Here is a 10,376-nt window from a genome sequence, read left to right on the forward strand (position 1 = left end):
GAGGGAAATATTTTACATTTTCCTGCACTGCACTTATTCGACAGCTTTAGTTACTTTACAAACCACTAGAAAACATGGGAAGAGCTACGATGATTTTCTTTATAAATTAAACTGCCCAACAGTAAAAAGAAGAAGAGCTGAAGCGATGAGTCAATACTATTGATTTGGGATTGACTGAAAATTAATCAGCAACTATTCTGATAAAGGTCATTTGAAAATGTGAACATTTGCTGCTTTTCTTTTTAATCATTTGAATCATTTTTGAGGTTTGGACACTGGTGAGCGTGACAGCATTTCTCTCTCATTTTCTCACTATTTTCTGTCCATTAATTAGTTGAGAAACTAATCAGAAGATGAATTCATGGTGAATATAATCATTAGTAAAATCAGCTCCACCTCAACTACAACAGTAAAATCCTACTTTCACATTAATGCATAAGTAATAATAAGCTAATGATATTATGATATAACAATAGGGACATGTGGTCTGCATTGATTAACACAAGAAGCACTGAAGTAGTTATTCAAGTGACTTCTTATAAAAGTAATTCAAGTTGTTGGCTTGACATGGAGTTGAGAGAAGAAGAGAGTCGGAGGGAGAAAGGCCCCGAGCCCGACAGAGGATCAAACGACCCCACGACAAGAAGAAGAAGAAGAAGAAGAAATGATCAAAAGACGCAGAGCGGCGTCCTCTCTGCGGCGAATACCGACAACTTTCATCCTCACTTTCACTACACGTCAGCGGGACTTGGGGGCGGCTGGGATGGAGCGGATGGAGCTGTTTGGAGGTGGAGGTGGGGTTTACCGGGGCATTTCTTCATGCTGACTCCATGACGAGGCAATCGCAGACCCAACCATGCCGTGGAGCCAGGCGGAACAAGGCCACGGGCTTTAAACCTCTTTCCTGACTTCTGTCTGCAGGTTGATCTGTAGTGGAGCTCCTCCAATGAGCAAACCCGGCCCTGGGAGCTGCTTTAATGCCCAAACCCTTCTCCTTGTTTACTCTTCATTCCCCGTGGGCCCAGCGTTAACTTCACGTCAGCACAAAGCTCTCCTCCTCGCACTAATGCCTCGCTGACAGCAGGAGGATTTGGATGCTGCGGCTCTGACTCTGCAGGACGGAGGTTCACAACAACAATTCGCCCGGTTTGTGGCCGTAAATAAAAAGTCAGGGATCATAATAAAGTTTGAAAACCCGATACCGACCAAAATTAATCATCACCGGGGATCCGGTTTCCTCTGGAGCACTGGCTCTGAAGGTCTCAGAGTCTTAAGAAGGCTCTGGAAAAGAGAGAGAGACCAAACAAAAAATGGAGCTCAGTCATGGGAGGATTACTGAACGAGCCTACGGGGCACAGGCCCAGGGGCCCCAGGAGTCTAGGGCCCCTGGGGCCCCTGGGCCCGTGCCACAGTTTGAAATTAATGAATGTCTTTCATTACTTGTAGAGAAGTGGAGGAAATGACCACAGACACACAAAACAATGACAGATGACGCAGCCGTGGTTCTGCATCTCTCTCGGTCTGGGGGTGGTCTCATAGTCCCTCCATGGCCTCGCTATGTTTGTTTGTTAATGGTCATATCGTTACAAAATGCACAATTAAAACAAATATCAGAGCTGTGGGGATTTGTCAGTTGTTTGTCGATCAACGGTTGAAACGGCTCCTTAGACAAAATGCCAAACATTTCCTGTTGCAGCTTCTCCAACGTGAGAATTCTTCTGCTTCTCTCTGTTCTGAATCTGCACAAACTGAATATCTCATCATATCCTGACATTTCATAGACCAAACCAATAATCAGTTAATTCAGAAAATGGTCTGCGGATTAACCGAGAAGGAAAATAATCGGCAGTTGCAGATCTTTGCTTTCATCAGACCAGTGTGAGAGGAGCTGCAGCTGAAAGCTCCTAAATCAGTATTAGTTGTAATTCTCTGTAATTTCATGAATTATTTTGCAGCCAAAAGAGAGAAAGAGGGAAAAGAAAGCAGCAGTTCATGTAAACGTGATCTTTTTGATATCGATTTATTTTTTCGTGGCTGTGTGAGCAAGCACTTTGGTTACATTCAAGTTTTTATTGTCAGTTTTTTTTAACGTAAAGATGGAAATCAAGATTAGTCAGTCACAAAAAAAAGTTATTTTAACTGTTTGAAAATGGCCGTGAAATGCGCCTTTAGCCAGGCTGGCAGAGAGGCTCCAGACATCTCAACCACCGTCGGCTGGACGGGGATGAAACGCGTTCATCTTCCCCTCAGGACGAACTGGAATGACTCTGCGGATCCTCTGACTGAACTAACGACGCTCCCACCAGCCTCGGCTGGACTCGCTAATGTTAGCATGCTCAGGTGCTCCAGGCATCACCGCGCCCGAGCAGAGCCTCACAGAGCTGTGGGCCCGACTCCAGAAGGGAAACAGAGCTCGTTCTCTCGTTGAAAATCTGACGCTCAAGTGGAAACCTTCGAAGGGACGCAGAAACACATCCGCGCCGCCCGAGGCAAACACTCGCATCGCGTGGAGCCCGCTCCCGTCGACGTGGCTTCGTCGTCCCTGTTTGTACCTGCCATCCTGCAGGTGAGGGCACCTGAAGGCTACGGCGACGACCTCCGGCTGCACAAACATTCATCCACCGCAGCTGAAGACCCGACGTGATGACCCACCACTGCTCCAGTTTCCTGGCCCCTTTCTTCTTCTCCTTTTTTTTGGATGATTACTGCGCAGCTGGCAGGCGAACGTCTCTCTCATTTGCTAAAACAAATCCAACTTTCCCTCCCTCTCTCGTGTCACGTCGCTGGCCAGTCTCACCTGAAATCCCACGATGCCTTGTGAGGCGAAAGTGAGCGGCGTCAAGCCTCGTGCGGCACCTAAGGGGTCTTCTCTCGGATTCATCGCCATTCCTCCGCTCCGGCCCGTCGTCGCTAGGTTCGGCGTTTCACTGCTCGGGGGGAAACTCGCACGACCTTTAAAGCTGCTGAAAAGGTCCCTGAATTCGACGACTAAACCTCAGACACGCTCAGTCCCATTTCCCTCCTTCTCCACTGTCTCTCCGTTTAACTCACACTGATACGTATAATATCCCAGATCGTGCCACTATATTTACGATGCGTTACTTAAGATGTATTATATTACACTACACTCATGCTACATTAGATTAACCTTTAGATTCTCTACTGCATCGCGGTATTAGTCTCTGTATCGTGTTGCACTAGGGTAGGACATTGCACCCTGGGTTTTCTATTCCATACAATATTGTTCTACACTCTATTACGTTAAAATGTTATATTGTTCTGTTAGATTATATATTACACTACGTTTCTATGAACACAGGCAAGTACCCAGCACCATTTTATACAGCATGTGATTCTGGTATATGCACACCATCGATCCTACTTGCTCACCTATACTTTTCTGACTTTGCCGCCACTACACACACCACCATGTCACGTCAGACGCTGCCAAGCCCTTAGTTTTCGAAACCGGTCCCGGGTCCCTTCGTGTTTATTGCTGGTCTTAATTTTTTTTACAGCGTTTGTTTTGTACCTCTCCGTTTATCTGTACTTGTTTCTGTCCCTGTGCTGGTTTATCTTACCCTACAGGATCTTCTCTTGAATCATGTTCCCGACGTGCGTTTCTCTCTGCCGCGCGGCGTCCTGAAACCAAACGTTCACAGGCTCGACCTCCTGCGTTGAAATAAGGGACGTAACGTTGTCGTGCAGCCTGTTCGTTTGCCATCGGAGCGACAGAGGATTTTAAGAATCAGCTCCCCTCTGGGTGTCAGACGGGTTTAAGTTGGGTTTATTTGAAGGTTGGGGACATTAATATCCTCATCCCATATAAATAGAAGCTCTGCAGAGCAGGAAATTTATTCAAGTGGGTTATTTCCCCTCCACTTCTCTAAAGTTGAATATGAAAAGGAGATAGGAAAGCGCCCCGGCGGCGGCGGCTTCGCGCAGATTCCCCCCGACAGCTTGATGGTTTTCAAGCGGGAGGGACATTTATGGGCCCAGGTCACTGCATCCGTGGGAAATCTGCCGGCGTCTCCTTGGGGTCGATGGCCTGGTGAACAGGAAGACACCGACACAGCTGTTGTTCAGCTCTGTGAGGACTGAAGCCAGGTCTATAGAGCAGGTGTCACCAAATCCACCTTGTTTTCTGCTTGTTTTTTACCCGTCAGCTCAGTAGATGTGACCATTATTGCCTACTTGTGCTTGAACTATGCTTTTCTGGCTTTGGTCGGATTAAGTGTCGTCACCCGGGAGACGAGTGGGTGGGGGATCGTTTTGTTTTTAGAGGAAAGTCGAGTGGGATATTCCTGCACACTGTCATGGCCTAGTTTGCTGAAAACGAATTAGCGCCCGACGAAGGTCTAGGACCGAAACGCGTCACTCTCCCTTTGTTACATTTGAAACGATGAAACATTTACGGGATTTTAAAATGCAGCCGGATCCAGACCAGCCCCCGAAGATGATTCATGACACACAAACGTGATGTTTTTTGGAGGGTAAATCAATAAATCTCGGGCTTTGTACAAGGATGAATTGTTTCTACTTTCAAGGGCGCGTCCACCTGTAGCGTGTCCCACACACCTGTACATGCCTCTGTGTATAGGTACAGCACCGTGCTAAAGTTTTTATTTCTCAGTGACCTTCATCCAAAGTGCAGTAGAGAGAAAAATCCTAAATCAGATCAGTGTTTGCTGTGACCCCCCTTTTGCCTTTAGACCAGCACCGGTTCTCCTCGCTGCATCCGCACGCAGCTTTTCAGGGGTTTGAAACCATCTGTAAAGCGGGAAGGGCCTCGTTCAGGGGGCGACCAAGAACCAAGGACTTCACCCTCTGATTTTCAACACGTTTTCCCAGATGTCTACATGCATGTTTCCACCGCGTCGTTCATCCATTTCAGATGAACTCTACAACACAAAGACTGAACAAAGCGAAGGGCTGTGAATACTTTGAGAAGCCAGTTTGGACTTTTTCTACACCAGTACTTGGGCTGAGGTAAAAGCTCAGAGAACGTCTTCCAGCACTGCTCGGGTCCTATCACAGTCGAGGCCTATATTTTCTTTTTCTTTTTTTTAATTCTACATGTTTACATCTGATTTTCTGGATCCTGGTGAATATGGTTACTGTGATTTCCAGTGGGTAGAAGGTGTCAGCGAACCCTTTGGAGTGACTGAGTTTTCTGTGTTAACTGTTCCTGAAATGTGATCTGATCTTCATGCAAGTCACAAGGTTCATATAAACACAGTGTGTTTAAGCTAATAACACACAAACAGTTATAGTCTGAACACACCCATTAAACGCCGACAGCGCTGGTGGATTTAATAACTGGCGGAGCCTCAGACCAGAGCTTCCAGTAGCTGGGGATCAGAACGTTGGACCGTCCTTCCTGCAGAGCTGCTTCGGCTCAGACACGTTCTCGGGACGTCTGGTGAGAACGTCTCTCTGAGCTCGTCCACTGCACCTCTGTTGGGTTAAGGTCTGGGCTCTGTCTGGACCACTCCGGAAGGCGGATTTACTTCCATGTTCAGGGCCACTGTCCTGCTGTGTCACCCAGTTTCTCCTGGGCTTCAGCCGGTGTCAGCCTCCCTGACGTCATCCTGTCAGACACCTCGATAGACCTGGGAACCCACCGTCCCCTGGATGGTGGTGAACCGTCCAGGACCCGTGACGCTCCCTCCGCCGTCTTCGTGTGGGTGCGGAGCCGTTCTTACTCCAGACGTCGCGCTGCCTGTTCTTCGACCAAACAGTTCAGCCTCAGTTCCATCGGCCCGCAGGACATTTCCTCAGTGGCCGCTCTTCGGAGACTGCAGCTGTGCGGTGACGCCACCGAGCTCCGTGATTGGCCAGACTCTGCTGGTCAGGCTGGAGACACTGTGCTAGAGACCGGTTCCAGTGATTCCTTTAGGCCTTCAGCTGTTGCTCTTCTCTTCCACCTCACTGATCGGTCTGCTTGGTGTCTCTGGGGGCGTCTCAGCTGGACGTCCACGTCCAGGGAGAGAAGCCACAGGACTGGACCGTCTCCGTCTGTAGACGGTTTGTCAGACTGTTGACCGATGGACATCTGAACTCTGAGAGACGACTCTCAAAACCTTTCCCAGCTTTAAACAAATCAACAGCTCTTCATCCTGAGTCTTCTGAGGTCTTCTTTGTGAGGCCTGGTTCACTTCAGCAGATGCTTCTTGTTTTTAGGAGTCACAGTAGGTCTGAGACCAGACCTCCGGTCTCCGGTCTGGTCTCACTGACTGGACTCTGCGACGTCAGCCGAGGGGTTCGCACCGTGAGTGTCTGGGTGACGGTTTGGAGAAGAGCAACACGATGATCCGTGCGTTACCAGTTCCACCAGATTGCGTTTGTCCACCATCGTAACTCGGATGAAGATCTGATCAGAAACGCGGGGGTTCTAAAGGGTTCCCTTACTCTCTCTTGCCAGGGCTTTCTGAAGGATGAAGTCCACCTGAGGTCGCGGGGCGAGAGTCCGCCTCGTGGCCGTGACGTCATGCGGAGGCTGGAGGGGGCGGGGCGGTTCGCCCAAACATCCCGCGCGGCGCGGGCAGCTCGTGAGAAACACCTGGAGGAGAGGCGAACGCAGCTCGCGGACTCGCGGAACTCTGTATTTTCCTCCGGTTCGTTTCTGGCACCATGTGGGCGCGAGCTGTGCTGTGCGCGGCGCTGCTGTCCGCGCTCTGCCCGGCGGGAACGACGGAAGCCGAGCGGGACGAGCGAGCGGTCCAGGACTACCGGTACAACTCCAACAGACTGGTGGGTGCGATTCCGGTCCCAGACCGGCCAACCTCCGGCGCGTCGAACGTCTAGTCCCGGTTTCCTTTCTATTCTCGAATGTCTCGTCCACTTGGTCAGTTTTTACTCTTTGAGGTGAACAGAAATGCGTTTCTGGCAGATGTTAGGACCAGAACCGGCAGAATCGTCACTGCTCGGTGTAGGAACGGTCCGTTTAGAAAACGACTGATACCGTCCTCGCTGCTCCGGTGGAGTATTCCCACCGACGCGCTGACGCGGGAGCAGCGGACTCGCACCGGTTGTCCGCCGGAGGGACTCGCGTTCCGTTAAAGATTTCCTTGTGTTTTACGAGACTGTGAAAAGGTTTTTAAAACGTTCCTCTGCAAAGCGAGAAGCAACCGGAGCCGTTGAACAAACAAACGTAGAGCGGCACAGAGTAAAAGTCCTTCCTCGGGATTGTAGCAGAACATTTAAATGGCTTCGATTGAGATCATCAGAACTGTATCTGAGTTAATGTACTTAGTTATTATGGGATATTCAATAGTAAAATGGTAGATACAGATAAATATATTAGAGCTGCAACAACTAATCGATTAGTCGGCAGCTGTTTTGATAGTGGTTTCATCTTTAAGCTTTTTTTTCCCCATTTGGTGTTTCTGTCATTTAATCAACCCTCAGAGGGATGAACAGACACCGCACCTTAGATTCGACGCCTCTGAAACCGTTCCAACACAAACTGAACATCCGAACCCTCACGGAGGAGGATTCGCTGCAGGTTCTGACCCAGGTTCCGCCGGGTGTCCCTAATAAACCGACCACCGAGAGGTGTCTGATGCAGAGACGATGTAGGAAAGAAATCGGGCTCATTCACTTTCTGAGTCGGTGCAGATCGTTTAACAACAGCCGCTGCAGTGGGTTTAGTCTGGTTCAGAGTAAAAATGATGAAAAAATGAACAGAGTCTGGTTCATAACGTTGCAGCTCTGACTGCTGGAAAGATTCAGTGAGACTTAAAATGCTTTTTGTTTGTGTGCTTCAAACTGACCCCCCCATATCAACATTTAACTCTTCGCTTGCCTCTGTGCTTCACGTCTGTCAGCTTTGTGTCTAATCTTTTTGGGTTTTTCTCTCTCAGCTCGGCGCCCTGCACGAAGTGCTGGAGAAACTGCAGACCAAGAGGATTAATCCCTGGGAGAAGAAATATGGACAGGTCCCCTCTGTGAGTCCCAGTCAGACACTGAGGATAAAAACGCTTAGATTTCATTTCTCTTTGACAAGAAATGTGGTGATTGTAGGACACGTTTGCAGAGGAAAAGCTGGAAGTTTGTAATGAAATATGAAAGAACACTAGGAAAAATAATGACTAGATCCAGACTCCCTGTATCCTGCTGGTAATTTCACCGCGGGGCTGCGTTTCACCCATTTTAAAACAGCTGATTGGTTATTTTATTGATATTTTAAAATGATTTTTGTGTCATGATGTATTCATTTATCTTTTATCAGCCCTGAGCTGCGTCACATTCGTTTGACATCCGTCTTTTACTAAAGGCACCAGGCTGAGAGTCAGAGGTAAAGAAAAACAAAACACTGCAGTTCATGTAATAATGTAATACCCCCAGGTTTTAAATCACCTCAGGGGCTCTGCTGCCATGTCAGTCTGGCACAAGTTGGCGCCATTTGGATTCCAAACCCAGCAAATTCTGACCCAAATGAACTGAAGGAAATGGAGGCGGCGTGTTCGTGAGCTTTGAAATATTCATGTGAAGCGCCCAGGACCAAACAGGCTGCACGGACATTGACCCGACTCGTGTCCGGCCGCCACGGCTTTTACATCAAGACTCGACTTCAGGAGCATAGTTTAATAACACAGACATCTTCAGGTCACATACAGGTCAACACTTCACTGTAAATAACCTCAATTATAGATTTAAGTGCTGCATTCAAAGTTCTACAAAGATTCAAGTGCATAAGGATCCAAATGTATCAAAGTACTGTGAAAGGACTCAGGGCAGAATATTAATATTACTGACGCGTCAACACGTAACCAGCATTCATCATATCTTCCCATCATTTGCTTTAAACGTCAGGCCGTCCACGGCCGTCAGATGAACAGCAAAGCAGTAGAAAGTCCGATGTCTCCCTCCCCAGTGCAGCAGAGTAAAAGTGTGACGTCACATTAAAGCGAACCACTGGAGCACATGTAGGCAGCATTACTTCTTCCCTTTAACTTACACACTCACCTGAACCTTTGTGCTGAAGTGTTGGTGCTGGGCGCATCCGTCACCTCGTCGCGGGACAGAAAAACGGCTGTGGCCTCAGGAATGTGTGCGTTACCCCCGGTATGACAGGCGGGTTGTACGCGGATGAACAAACGTGGCTCTTCTCGTTCACAGTGCGACCTGGGGGAACACTGCGCCGTCAGGAAAGGATCCCGCATCGGAAAGATGTGCGACTGCCCCCGAGGAGCTTTCTGTAACTTCTTCCTGCTGAAGTGCTTATGAGCCAATCACATGAACACTGCAAGAGTATATTTTAAAATGTATATTTTACCAAATCTCTATGTACATGAGAATCTGAAGTATGTAAAGTAGCCTCTAGAGTGGAATAAATCCTTCGTGTCTTGATGTGAAGACAATCTCTCCGTCCACTTGTGTGTTGCATTAAAGGTGTTTTATCTTGCTTTTTCCACTGACTCCTCTTTGTTCTTCTCACTTTGTCCCAATGCTGGTGAGAGTGCGGTTGAGAAAGTAAAAACGGTTCAGGTTTTATTCGAGACTTCAAGCTTTAGTATCTCAGCATTTCTGAACGTTTCATCCGTAGTCTGGATTGTGTGTTTCCTGGTCATATCTACCTCAGCTCTGATGATTCCTACAAGCCACTAAAACGTGTAGTTAAAAAGGTCAGGACCAGCAGCAAACTGGAGTCTTGGCACAACTGCGTTTCCAAAGTGTTCCCACCATCTGGCATTTGGAGAATATTCTGCACTGTGTGTTGTGGTCTGGGGACAGACGTGTCTTCAGCATCAAGCCCCGGACATCTGAGCAGGTCTGTTGTTGTAGCTCCCTCTTCAGGACTAAAGCTGAAGAGCAAGGAGTCTTCGCTCCCTCTTACAACTGTAATGGAGTCTCTCCAGTTGGTCTCAGCAGAGACGTATGTCCCCAGTGAAACACCTGAATCACATAAAACCGCTGCACACACCGAAAACAACCAGGCCAACTCAAGATTTATACACTTTTTTTTGGAAAAGCAGAGTTTTGGGGGAGAAAAATGCAGTTTTAGTCTGGACAGAGGGAGAGAAAAGTATTGACCCGGGTTAATGTGTCTTTATACGACCAGAACAGGATAGAGTCAGAAATTTTAAATCTTTACACACAGGACTCGACTCCAATTTTTTCTCTAAATGGTGAGTAAACACCTTCATTTTCTCAAGAGTAAAAGGTGTTTGTGGCCAAAGTCAATGATAAAAAGTCAACGGGCAGAAAACATCATTGTAGAGTTTACGACCTCACGCCGTTAAATTTAAGAGCTTTTTTTTTTGGCTCTGTTTAGACTCAAGACCTGTCGAGATCGACGGCCAAAAACCTCAAGAGTCAATAACAACAAACCCCGTGGACCCGAGATTATCACCCGTTTGAGACGACGCGTC

The 10,376-nt window shown here is 47.9% G+C and overlaps 1 protein-coding gene across 1 annotated transcript; it reads left to right on the forward strand.

Annotated features, from left to right (window-relative positions):
* The first annotated feature begins 6,534 nt into the window (after window positions 1-6,534).
* cart2 (cocaine- and amphetamine-regulated transcript 2) lies at window positions 6,535-9,409 on the forward strand. The gene is made up of 3 exons (XM_040133389.1): window positions 6,535-6,753; window positions 7,866-7,949; window positions 9,124-9,409. The coding sequence occupies exons 1-3, from the start codon at window positions 6,634-6,636 to the stop codon at window positions 9,229-9,231; spliced, it is 312 nt and encodes a 103-aa protein (XP_039989323.1). The 5' UTR covers window positions 6,535-6,633; the 3' UTR covers window positions 9,232-9,409.
* The last annotated feature ends 967 nt before the right edge of the window (window positions 9,410-10,376 follow it).

The sequence above is a fragment of the Xiphias gladius genome, chromosome 8 (assembly GCF_016859285.1).
Source record: "Xiphias gladius isolate SHS-SW01 ecotype Sanya breed wild chromosome 8, ASM1685928v1, whole genome shotgun sequence".
Lineage (NCBI taxonomy): Eukaryota > Metazoa > Chordata > Actinopteri > Istiophoriformes > Xiphiidae > Xiphias > Xiphias gladius.